Source organism: Charadrius vociferus, unplaced genomic scaffold (assembly GCF_000708025.1).
Source record: "Charadrius vociferus isolate BGI_N301 unplaced genomic scaffold, ASM70802v2 scaffold162, whole genome shotgun sequence".
Classification (NCBI taxonomy): domain Eukaryota; kingdom Metazoa; phylum Chordata; class Aves; order Charadriiformes; family Charadriidae; genus Charadrius; species Charadrius vociferus.
Genome location: NW_009647236.1, coordinates 2,016,115 through 2,029,253, shown reverse-complemented (window position 1 = coordinate 2,029,253; position 13,139 = coordinate 2,016,115). Strand labels below are relative to the sequence as shown.

The 13,139-nt window shown below is 46.5% G+C and overlaps 1 protein-coding gene across 1 annotated transcript in view; it reads left to right on the top strand.

The window, feature by feature from the left end:
• The first annotated feature begins 458 nt into the window (after nucleotides 1–458).
• VANGL1 (VANGL planar cell polarity protein 1) overlaps nucleotides 459–13,139 on the top strand; it is a 33,632-nt gene continuing 20,951 nt past the window's right edge. The window contains exons 1-3 of the mRNA XM_009879903.1: nucleotides 459–752; nucleotides 2,564–2,690; nucleotides 5,518–6,125. Coding sequence (XP_009878205.1) covers nucleotides 670–752; nucleotides 2,564–2,690; nucleotides 5,518–6,125 — 818 coding nt within the window. The 5' untranslated portion in view covers nucleotides 459–669. The remainder of the gene's footprint in view (nucleotides 753–2,563; nucleotides 2,691–5,517; nucleotides 6,126–13,139) is intronic.

The window sequence follows — 13,139 nt, the reverse complement described above, 5'->3', positions numbered from 1 at the left end:
CTAAGAAAGTCACCCTCACCTCCCCACCCCTTCCCCTGATGTATAGACCATAATGCTGGCGTCTGAATCTGGGGGTATTTGGGCTGTGCCATTTCACAGGTGAAGACATGCGGGTGTGAAAGGCGAGGCCAGTACTTTTTCTGGGGGTGAATTGCTGTATCTGGGCTGCTGAGCCTTCTCCAAGTTACTGTCTTTTTCCAGGTGACTTATGTGGTTTCCTCTGGATTTTTAGATGAATGGGCCAGACTTTGCAAAATAGAGATATGTTATCAGCTTATTTAAAGCTCTACAAATGCATGTATTTCTCTAGGCTGGAAAGAGAGATATGGGCCAGGACAAGCTTGCAGACTGGGCAGAGTATGATGAGTGGTGATGTGCAGCCAGGGTGAGGGTATTGCCACAGTCGCAATGCTGTTTTGCTTTGCTCAGAGCACTTCCATGCCCATTTGTCTTTCTTTAGGTCGATTGTGAGGAGCCGAGCACCCTCCCTTCCTACACCTCTGATCAGATTCCTTGTAAATGAAGCTCACCTGCTCCCCGAGGGCCAGACCTCACTGATGACTGGGAAGCAAAGAGTACCTAGGAAAGCACTTTTACCACGGACTCCACCTCAGGAGCACCAGGAACTCGTCTTTTAAGTAAAATCTGTGCCCTTTCCGTGCAGACCTGATGTCTGCTGCAATGGATACAGAATCGACATATTCGGGATACTCCCACTACTCAGGTCACTCCAAAAAAGCCCACAGACAAGGGTAAGGAAATGTTTATTTTTAATTACTTGCTGCTCTAAGCTAGGACGTGGCCTGAGGAGAAAAAATGCCAACAAACCAACAACTGTAAGCCAGGATGAAATCAGTGGGGCCACAGCTCTGGAGGAGATACAAGTGGAGAGTCCTCATGAGGAACCCAGTGAGGAGACTGGAAGCAATAATGCTGCTAATTTAGTGATATGCAACCTGTTGGATGCACTTTGTGGTCACATATGGCCAGAAAGATTGAGAAAGCACCAGCAGAAGGAAACAATCACTTAACTCTGCTCTTAAGCTATGAGGGATGAGTAGAGTCTCTGGAGAGACGATGTATCAGACTTCCTAAACTGATAATTCCCATTTGTTGTCTCTTCTATGCCGTTTCTTTATTGTGTAACAACAAGGTTTCCTATTTCTCCTCATCGTCCTCCTGGCCACTCTTCCTGGTGTGTTGGGTTTTTTTTAATAGAATTCGAGTGGTACTTGAGTCCTCAACAAGTCCTTTGTCAGCATTGATTGGATTAGAAGTCAGGCTTTTCTGAACTTGAATAGCAAGAGCTTTCTGTTGTGGTAGTTCAGCAGCCTCAAAAACCATCTTGCTCTAAAAATTCTGATTGCTTGGAAACATTATCCTTTTTTTTTTTCTTCTCCATCATCATTAGTTTTACATGCAAAACGCATGCCATTTACAGTCTTTGCAACTTAGAATTGAGCTGATCCAAAATAACTTTGCATTTCAGAAGCAATTATCCTGTGTGGTTGGAAAAAGAATTCTTCCATGAAATGAGGTCTTTTTGCTTGCAGTCCAGTTACTGAGTAAAACATCTCTTGTTTGCCTTTTCTGCCTTCTTTAACACCCACCCCCCAGTATGGATTGCCCTTTGAAGCTTAGAATGCCATGTGGGAAGATGCCTTCAAAGTTCCCAAAACAACATGCAAAATTGTTGTTCTCTTACTGTGAACAGTAAAAAGTCTCATCCTATGAGACCTTTTGGCTTTGGTAATTCCAAGAGAGGTGCAATGGAGAGAGCAGAGCTGGGACACTGGATTCTCCTGAGCTTTAAGCCGGTCCCTGAGCACAGTGAGGGTCTCTGGTGCAAAGGCTGCTTTCCTGTCCAGGTAGGAAGGGGGAGAAAAATATTGGTGAGCAAATTGGTGGGACTTAACTCATCTTGAGACATTCTCAGATGAGAAGCCATGAGGTCTACAAGGGTACTCTGGAAGTAAGCACTACCGTGGTGCCCTTGATGTTCTTCCTGCCTTTGTAAGAGGTTAACTGGGGGTTATTTAGCAGTCGAAATAAACTTCACCAGTTGTCCTACAATGTTAAGGTCCTAACTGTCAAGACTACTTTGCAGGAACTATAGCCATCTTGATCAATTTTAACTGTACATCTCCCTGTGAGACACTTTATTGCAGGTGGAGAGCTGTGTAGACCAATTAATTCCAAATGGAGTTACCAGTTGCTGGGAGAACGTGAGCTTCCCTTTCATGTGCAGCACTGGCAGAAGTTGTTTTAAGAGAAGATGAGGTGGTGGGGATGTACCCCTGTCCCATTTGCTTCCCTCTCCAGTCACTGAGAGGGCAGACTGTTCCAGCAACCAGGCTGTAGGCTGCTGTGGGCAAGGTCCCTTTCTACCTCTTTCAAAGCTTGTTTTGTCACAGATTGAGTCAGTATTGATGAAAAGAAGGGCAAGCACGACTACAACCTAACACTTAGGGCACCTGCTGCAGGTAGAAGTATAAGCAGATTCCATGCCCTGCTCCAGAAACTGTCTGGTAACGTTGTTCTCTTCTTGCTCTGTTTGGAAAAGGAGTCGGGACAGGCATAAATCACCGCGAAGCAAAGATGGCAGTCGGTCTGAGAAGTCCGTCACTATCCAGACACCTCCTGCAGAGCCGCTGCTTGGGAATGATGCCTCTCGGGCGGAGGAGGGCCAGGTAAGGAAGGGAGTGAAAGCCAAACATGGAGCGTGGTTTCTGGAACAGAGCGTATGACTTACCGGCACAAGAGTAGAAAAAAAAATGTTGCTTACATGCTGTTAATAAAGAATCATGATTTATGGGCACCCTTTATTCATGCATAAAGTCAAGGTCTCAATCAGTTTTGTCTTTTTCCGAGAGCATTATTTTTGACAGCACCTGTGCTGATGTGACTACTCCTGGGGCACTAATTTGCCCCTGTCTCCAGAGCGTCATCTGCCAAGCTCTATAGAAACATCTTGTTTCCATCATCTCACTATGCATTATTCAGGTCACACCTTTCACCTGTACGTGCACTTTTGTTTTTAAGCAGGGTTTGCTCTGGGTAATTGTGTAAAGCACGTTAGGACCAGGTTCTCAGTTGGGAAAGAAGGCAAGAAATGTAAAACTAATGTGAAATAGCTGGGAAGGAGGGTGAAGCCAGTGAAAGCTAGTATATTAATACTGGGTTAAATAAAGAATGGACTAATGTTGGCTTTAGATTGTACCTAGGATGGATCCAGTATTCTCTCAACTCTAGCAGTTGATGTGAAGGTGCATATTCATTTTCAAAGAATGCCTGATGCTGCAAGACAGAATGCAGGATGTTTCAGTGCTTCCTGGGTTGGATTTGGGGTGTGTTAATCCTTGGCTTTGGGGCTTCACCTCTGCCCTTTCAAAAAAAAAAAAAAAAAAAAAAAGATGCCCAGTTTCCACCCAAATTGTGTATGGTAGTACTTGTAACAGTTTTCATGTAGCTACAGGTGGGCTCACTTCATGTACTGCTATTTGGTATTTTGCATTCAGATGCTTGTTTTCATGACTCCCAGATATTACTTTGAATAGATCTAAAGGTTCTGGTGAATTCTTAAGCCCTTGTTTTCATGCAGACCTCCTCAATGTGAATTAAAGTCAAAGCAAAATAAGCTGGTGTATGAGCAAGAAGAAACTTCTAGGGAGCAGGGTGTCCTGGGTTGAGTCCAACAACTTTGTCCCACTGGGGATGTAGACTCATATCTCCATATAACTTCATGATTTTTTGCTTGTGCCACTTGAAGTGGGAAGAGCTGTTCTAAGGGGTAGACTGGGACTAGGGTTGCCTGTGGTCTTCTGGGCTGTAGCCTTAGGCTGCTGTGGTGTTTCTGTCCCTTCTCTCTTCTGCACAGTTTCTCGGTCCATCAAACGGAGGAAGCTATGCAGAGCTATTTCATGCATAAACATAAAATAGTTAAAATGCTTAGGTTGCTTTACGGGAGACACTGGCAAAGAGGGAAATGTGGTAGGATTATGCTGCCTTTCAGGGCATACTACAATGCAGATATCTCTTCTGGGGCTTCTGTTTTGGTGAGAAGTGACTCAAAAAACTCCTCATATTGATTCAAGATGCTGACTGTTTGTGGTTGGTCTGTCTCAAAACCCCACTGCTTTAGGCATGGGAGGTATTCATGTTTTGGAGTGCGTTTGCATGACTCCAGGGATTTAACTTCTAAGTAGTTTTGTGCTGCTTCTGTCTACTCTTTTCCCAGAGATTCTTGAAGATTTTCCTCTAATTCTTTTAAAGTGAATAAAGGTTTAAAACAATGCTTGTTTCTTTAAAACAAAATGCTTGCATCAGCCTGTGTAGCTGCAGAAGTCTGGAGGAAGGTGTAAATCCTATTAGTGACATGGGCTGCAGGAAGATACGCTCAGGAGGGTAGGAGGAAGAGCAAAATGCGTGCTTCTGAATGATCATCGCAGCTACAAAGGTGTCAGGTGCCAAGCAACAAAGCACATGCATTGCCGCTGTTTGGTGCGTATTTGTGGGAAGCATCAGGAGTCTTCATGTGCATGAGTCACTCTAGCAGCAGCTGTGAGTCAAATCCATACATGTCAGTGTAACTCTTTGGCCGTGCCAGCACCAGTAAGGAGCGATTGGAGGCATCGTGGGATGGGAGAACTAGCTTGCAGAAGTCCTCTGATGTAAACTAGGGAAGAAATGAGACTTTCAGAAAATGTAGTGTAATCTGAAGCTTGACTATATGGCGACTGTATTTCAGGTAAGCTTCTTTGTGGCTGAGTGGCTCTCTGGCAATGTTCTGAACTCTTAATACCAGACCTGCTTAGGTAGTCCAGGATCCTCTACGTTTAAAGCCCCATACCTGAAAATATCCTCTTTGACCACCTATGATTTGTTGGTTTAACTAAACTTTTATTAGAATATGTCAGCTATTGAGGGCAGTGCTACTGTAGAGGACAATAAAAGAAAACGAAGTGGAAGAACTTGCTGGAAGTGCGGTTGCTTCTGTTATGGATGGAAAAATAATGTGTGAACATGTTTTTGATTGTGTAACAACAACAACAGCTGGCTTGAAACCCTGAAAGGAAAGTTTCCCTTCCAGGTGCTTCTGTGGTGCAAGGCACCACAGAACTTGTGGGCTGGAAAGGTGCTAGTCCTTGCCCTGCACATGGGAACTGTTAATTACTGCAGTTTCCAAGAGTTATATGATATTACTCGTTACGTGTGCTGGAAGAGGAACCTCTGGGGTACAGTGAGTGGCATAGCAAGTTGAGCTACCTGCTCTACAGTTACAGGTTTTTAATACCTAACGTTTATAGTCGCTGGTTTGGACAAGTTGCTGTTGTATCCAAACCTTTGTTAATTGTCAGGGTTGATTATTCAATATATTGAAGATGGTGCTTCTGCAATATTTTTTTCTGGGACTTAAGTCTGTTGAAACAATATTTTTCTGGGCAAGAAAAATAGAAGACCTGGAAGGAATAACTTGATTGTTTCAATATTATTTTTGTTTATCTCTCCCTTCCTCAGGATGACAACTGGGGTGAGACCACGACAGCAATCACAGGCACCTCTGAGCACAGCATTTCCCAGGAGGACATTGCCCGGATCAGTAAGGATCTGGAGGACAGCGTTGGGTTGGAATGCAAACGTTACCTGGGCTTAACAGTGGCAGCTGTTCTCGGACTCCTTGTCTTCCTTACCCCCATCGCCTTCATTCTGTTACCCCAGATCCTGTGGCGGGATGATCTGGAGCCATGTGGTACTGTCTGTGAGGGACTGTTCATCTCTGTGGCGTTTAAACTCCTCATTCTCCTCATTGGGACCTGGGCTCTGTTTTTCCGCCAGCCTAAGGCAGATATACCGAGGGTGTTTGTGTTTCGGGCCCTTCTGTTGGTCCTCATCTTCCTGTTTGTGTTTTCCTACTGGCTCTTTTACGGCGTTCGCATCTTGGACTCGAAGGACACCAACTACCAAGGAATAGTGCAGTATGCGGTGTCTCTGGTGGATGCCCTGCTCTTCATTCACTACCTGGCCATTGTGCTGCTGGAGCTGCGGCAGCTGCAGCCCATGTTCACTGTCAAGGTAGTTCGGTCAACAGATGGAGAGTCACGATACTACAGCTTGGGGCACTTGAGGTAGGTACAAGCCCTTGAAGTCCAACAGTGTAGATAAATGTGACTATGCTGTAGCATGAAGCACCAAATGCTTTTGTAAATGCGGTATCACTGGTTTCTGAATCCTACCCCAGGGGAGTCTTAGAGTCGCTCTCCAAAGTTACCAAACTGAACCTCTCTTCCCCTCTGCGACTGTGGGAGGGGTTGTCCCTGCTTCAGAGGACTCCTGTGCATTTCTGTACGTGAAAAGAGCTGATGGCACAACTTCAGGCTGGTCATGGGGCTAAGTCCGATGAGATCTTTGAGATCCTTCTCTGGGCTTCTTGCTCTGTCCCCTTACTGGAGGAAAGGGGAGATGCCTCCCTGTGTGGCTGGGGATGGCTTGTGCTCTTTGGCTGTACGGGCCAGGTGCTGCTTTGAGAGCAGCCCTTCAGGCCGCGCAGAGCATCCCTCCTCAGAGAACTCCTGAGGGCAGGCCAGTCCAGGTGGCAGGGGCTGAAGGAAAAAGTAAGTGGCTGTGTGTGAGAAAGCATTCGGCAACCTCACGTGCTGTTGCAAACGTCCATTTGTCCTCGTTGCCCTGTGCAGCCAAGAGTCATGCAAGGAGCCTGAATGAACATTCATCGGGTTGGATGGAGCACTGTTGTTTGGATCCTGTGTGTGCCTTTTGCGACCAGTTGAAATGCTTGTGTTCAGGTGTTAGTGCTCTGGAGCCTGTCACTGTGGCTGGTTGGGGCTACCTTGAAGGGCTTAGCCAGGTAGCTATGCCGTGGGATCTGAAGGCTGCCTCCAGTGGCTGTGGGCTCTGTCCTTGTTTCTAAGATCAGCAGTTTTCTGCAGTTTTGTGTTGACTTGAGGGAAATAGCGTTTAGTCCCGCTGAATCAGTTGCTTTGATGCAGCCAAAATCTCCCAGCAGTTCAGGCATTTAGGAATAATGTTTTTAATGAGTACTGGGGCACATGGAGGTGCTTCTTTTGGCAGTGCTATGCTGCTCCTGGTTTGGTTTTGTTGCATGATGCTCTTTGTCATAAGTGTGGATCAGTTTGCTGGGTCAGATGTATCTGAGAGTGTTTGGGAGCTGTGTGATATCCATAGGTATGACACAAGCATGCCTGCTTCCACCTTCCTGCTGGGATTAATGCTTCCCTCAGCAAAGCCACGAGAAAGGATAGGTGTCTCAATCTCCTGAGTTCCCATGTCCTGTGAAGCTCTCTAGAAATCTCTTAGTTCCTGTAGCCTGTGAAGCTAGCAGCTGAGCTCTGAAGATGATTCCCCAGACTGTATGTGCGCTTAAACATCTGTTCTGCTTATCCTGTCCAGACCCCTGTGGCATGCGTATCTATTGCAGATGGAGAGATTAGTGTCTGCTGGTTTAAGTGAATGTAGGAACAGTCTCCTGCAGCCATTAGCTTAGCAATGGAATTGCTTTGAAGGAGATTTAGTGGTTGAAGCTCAAGCCTGGGAGTTGACTCCTGGATGTTGTTTCTGGCTTAATGGAAGAACTCAAGGCCTTTTAGGTGAGCTAGATCTGGACTCTGCTGTTATTGTCCTTCTCTGTAAAATGTGAAGGAGAGCCCCCTTCTGTAATGGAAGTGCTCCCATTGACTTAATGAAAGGTCACCTTCAGGGTTTAAAAAAATGAAATAATCTCTGGTGGTTTCATTGTGAAAATTTTTTTAAATTTTTTTTTTTAAACTTAAAAATTCCTCTGTGGTACATGACAGATCCAGCGTAGCCTTTAAGACTAGAGAGATGGAGAGGTGACTACGAAAGAGTTCCCCTGTGCCACAGCTTTGTGCCGGGAGGTGTGCCGGGGCAGTTCTCTTATAAGTGAATTCTGCAGAGGAAGTTCAGTACAAGTATGTGTATACCTATATACACACACACAGTATGCAGGTTTGATTTGAGAGAGTTTGCTGGTTGCTTGGTGGTAGACTGTGGGTTTGTGTTCAGAGGAATTAAGATTCTACACCTGCCAAAGTCTGTATGCCTGGCTTTAACTATATAAGTAACCTTGCCACTGGAGGCAAAGAATTTGCTCGAGAATCAAGGCCTAAATATTTAATAGCACGTGTGTTAGAAACTGTTCTTTCCAACTTTCTCTTTGCAGCAAGGTTTTGAAATGCTTTGGGTGATGCCAGGGCAGCAGAGAATTGTAAAACCTAGGGGCAGGTCTGAGATGTATGAAAAATTAATAACTTCTAATTTGTTGGCAAGCTGATTGCAATTGTGTTTGGCATATTGAATCCCAACCATGCAACCATGCAGATGCTTCAGTATCTTGTGTTACAGGAGAGTCTTGTCAAGTGTGTCTAATAATGGTAAAGTGGTGTTGCTTCTTCCTTAGTTTCTGACAGATGAGTATAATGTGTATTGACATGTGTTTTGAAACCTGTGTGTCTTTCCTTCTTTACTAATGTAAAGGTAGAACTGTATAGGTTTGATCTGCGGCCAAGTGTCTCCCAACTGAGGGACAGTTCGTTCTCTCTCTCTCTCTCTCACTACAAGCAACAGGGAGAGTTACTTGCGTGTAAATGGTAAGAGCTGCTGGTCTTGATACAGAGCATGGCCCCAAAGTGATAAACACTGTAAGAAGTGAATACAGTTGGTATCTCCTCCAGCTTCTAAAGGCTTAGGATTCCAAGATGTTTATGCAAAACATGAGAAATTTGGGAACTTTTGCACACCTTTGTAGCATAAGAAGGACATGGCGCTGTTGGAGCGGGTCCAGAGGAGGGCCATGAAGATGATGAAAGGGCTGGAGCACCTCTCCTATGAAGACAGGCTGAGAGAGTTGGGGTTGTTCAGCCTGGAGAAGAGAAGGCTCCGGGGAGACTGTATAGCGGCCTTCCAGTATCTGAAGGGCATCTACAAGAAAGCTGGAGAGGGACTTTTTACAAGGGCATGTAGTGATAGGATGAGGAATGGCTTCAAACTGGAAGAGGGGAGATTTAGAATAGATATTAGGAAGAAAGTGTGAGGGTGGTGAGGCACTGGAACAGGATGCCCGGAGAAGCTGTGGATGCCCCATCCCTGGAAGTGTTCCAGGCCAGGCTGGATGGGGCTTTGAGCAACGTGATCTAGTGGGAGGTGGCCCTGCCCATGGCAGGGGGCTTGGAACTCAATGATCTGCAAGGTCCCTTCCATCCTAAACCATTCTATGATAATTTTGCAAAGTTTCCATAAAGGTCTTGACGTGCTTGTTGGTGAAATGTCAGTCGAGGTCTCAAGGGGCTGCCGACTGCCTCTGGTTGGCGCTCTGGCTGAGGCACAGGGCTGGAACAGGAGGTCTGTTGATGGGGAAAATGCGGAGACATGCAAGGACAGTTTGGATTATTCAGGAAGACTGGAGAAGCAACCTTGTGGGTGCGCTGGAGAGGTGGTTGTAGCTATGTATGGAGTATGCGTATACTACTTGTTGCTGCCTCTGGGCTCTCCATTTGTCACCATGCATGCTTGCCTCACCCCAGCACTTTCAAGGGGTCTTACAGAGGTTGTGGGCTGCCGCCTGGAAGGAGGAAGCATGCTTTAACAGGTACAGCAATCTGACTGCCTCCTGAAATCAAAACCTTGCTGCCTCAGTCCAGCTTTTTGTTCTCTTCATGTTCCCAAACACCTTAAAATTTTCACTGCCTGGCTGTCCATGGAGTCTGTTTTCCATAACAGTCCAGTGTGCTCTGGAGAAGCTGGTGGCGAGAAGGCTCTTGAGACATCTTATCTTGTTGAGTGTTGCTTCTGGGGGTAGCTCTAGATTTTCCACAGGAAAATTGTTGATCTCAACATTTTCAATCCAAGGTGGAAGCTTTCAAATTCTAGGTCTTTTCTGATGAGGCAGAGGGAGCTGCTATGTGAGTATGAGGGGGAAAAAAGGCTTTCTGGGGGAGGAGGGAAGAAAACAATAGCTCAGCCACCCTTCTGGAAAACCATGTTTTTGCCAGGCAGGGTACAGACAGGATTTTCCACCCTCCTTGGCTCCAAACACGGCAAAGAAGCTGAAAGTGCTGAGTTAGGTATTCCACTCCACCCCTGAGGGCCCTGGGTCCAGGAGGGTAAGCATATTTGGGAGTAGTTCCCCAAATTCGTATTATAATCAACCTATTAATAGGCTGGCTTGGTCCCACCCCCAGCACTTTGGCTGTAACTTTTCTTCTGGGAGACTTGACTGCCAAAACGAGCGTTCCCGTTGGCATCGGTTCAGGAGCTTGCGGGGGGAAGGTAAAAATTAAATTGGAGTCCCAATGAATGTGGTGCCAAGTCTCGGCTCGCTGACTTGCTCCGCTGCTTCTGGTAGTAAGGGTTGCCGTGCAGGGGGAATGCTTTATGGTGGTACGTACTGGTAAAGAGCAGGGAACAGAGTAGGTGCAAGAAAGGTCAAGCCTGGGAAAACGCGAGAGAGGTTGGGTGGGGATGCTGGCGAGACTGTTGAAAGCAACAACAAAGGGAAACAAAGGTGGGGGAGAGCGACAGTAGATAACTTTGCTGTTGTAAGGCTGATAGTTTTGTGAGCTGAGGCTTGGATTTGAAGCTGAGGCTTTGGTTTGTCCCTACAGGTAGGGACACTGATGGGACCTGTCATCCACAGTTCAGTTCCTTCTGGATGGCTCAGAAACTATGTAAGAAGGATGTTGCTGGAACAAACCCTCCTTTTCTGTAGTTAGGATGTTAAACATATTCCCTTCCTCTCCAGTGAATACTCTTTTCCCACCCTAGAGCTTTGCTAGTCTAGGCAGCTCAAGAAAATGAATGGCTTCAAACACGTGGTAATTACTGATCTTACAGGTAGACTGAATGTTGGGCTCCAGTGTAGTCTTGGTTTTCTGAGGTTAGAAATGTCTGAGAGTGGGTCTTTCTCCTCCCGTTTGCTCATCCCTGCAGTAGGGATATGAGGAGCAGGGCCGTGATAGTTCGTCACGTGTCAGGCTATATTAAGTACTGAGAGCTTCAGTCTGCTTTTCTGTCCTTCCTGGCATGGGCTTGCCTTTACGAACCATCTGGCTGGGAAGCTGGTGGGGATGCCTCCATGTGCCTTTGGAATCAGGGTACAGCTTTTGCAGGTAGCTGTGAGCTGGTTGATGTTCTCTGTCCATCTAATCAAGAGAGGCTTAGTACGCAGAAATATCAGCTCTGTATGGGAGAAGTCTGTTAGAGCACGGCCTGTACCCATGGTACCCCTCTGCATTCGGATGGATGTTGCCTGGACTGTGGTTTAAAAATCCAGGAAGGGAGCAGCTGCTTCCTCAAAACAGGGATCTGTCTCTGAAGAGCCTGCACCTTCCCTGCAGGAGCTATCAGTGTCGTATTGAGAATTCTCATGGTTTGCACATGGTCACAAACCAACGTTTTGTGGAAGGGGGAGGCAGCAGAGGAGCTGTTTCTTAGGTGGTGCATGAGCCCTTACCTTTAATACAAGCAGAATGGCATGGTGGAAGCTGATGGCACTTTTGATCCAGCTGCTTTGGGTTGGCAGTCTCACATCTGTGGAACCTCTTGGTTATAGAACCGATGTCTAGGCTGTCAGTATTTACTGATCTAATCTGATGAGTGCTCCCTTGGTGCCACTGGGGCCATGTTCCCTTAGTGAGGGGGTGCATAGAGGGCTCAGGAGTAGGAAGTTCTTCATGTTCCCACCTGCATTTGTAAGCCTCGCACATTTGATCTTGCAACAACAAAGTGTTGCTCAAATATGCCTCCAGTTATCAAGGATGAAAATTTTTCTAATGAAGAACACTGGTCAGCGTTTGAACTGTACAGAGTGCTCTTGCCTGGATTGTGTCAACACTTCTCTCTAGGTTATGCTGTCCTAAAATCTCCCTACCCCCTGACTCCCAAAAGGAAGGCTTCCAGGGCATATAGACAACTTTGGTTTTGTTTCTAGTGTGGTGAAATATATCAGCTTAACTGTGGGTTTAGGAAGCTGGATCTCTTACCTGAGACAAGAGCTGCTGAAATGTTGCTGTTTTCTGGTGAAGGAACTTCATAATGTGTGTCTAATTGCATTGGTTGTTCCTAGTGCAACTGGTCCCATACACTTGTAGGCTATTTCTGTTTCCAGTCGGGTGGTCAGAAGCGGGACTGCAGGACAAGCATTGGTGCGATGCTGTACCTGCCCAGCTAAACCCTGCTGGAGGCACTTGTGCCTCCAGGCTTGTGCCTTCTACCCTCTGCACAGTTTGGTTGGTCTGTGTTCCCAGGGTCTAGAGGACCTACACTGACCCTCCTTTCTTCCTTGGGGTTTCTTCAACCCTCGCTGTCTCCCATAGTGATAAACACTGTCATGAAAGAGATTGAGCTGATGGGTTTTTATCTTGTTCTGCAGCAAAAAAAAATCTTGTTCTGTAGCATGGCATCTTGTTAACTGTCCTGCTGCCTTGATTACAGGAGCTTCCTAGAACAGCATGTTCCACCGACCAGTGACTTTGCAGACCAGCTCTGTCACGGGAGCCTCTGTGAAATTAGCCTCATTCCTGAATGCATTTTGGTTTTCTGTCCTGAAATCTCTACAAGGCACCCTGATGAGCATTTGTGTGACTGTCGTCGTCCCCCCCCCATCACCAAACCTGATGAGCACCCAGCTCATCCCTCCCAAGTCTCTCCTCCCAAGAAGTTCTGGGATAGCCGGCTGAATGGGTGTTAATTGCATCTGCATGTGTGAAGCTCCTGAAGAAGCTGAGCTGTCTGCTCCAGAGCAGCTTCTTTAGCACTAACTGAGAGGTGTCAGACTTGTGACCTCCAAGGCAATGTCTCTCCAGCAGCACTTCACATAATTGGGTGCTCACAACCACCTTTTTGCAACTCATCATCTCTGCAGCTGGCCTGCTTCTCCATGCTCCGGTTCCTGAGCTTGCAGAACTTTCTGTCCACAGCTGTGTGGCATGGGCAGTTGAGCATTAACACTCTTCAAACACCCCATGCCATGGAGTAGGGAAGGAAGCTCTGACTTAGGGCTGAACTGATAATGACTTTATGGGGAAAAGACTTCCAACCACATTCTTAGTCATTCTTAGTCACAGGCCATACCTTTCCTCCTCCCGCTT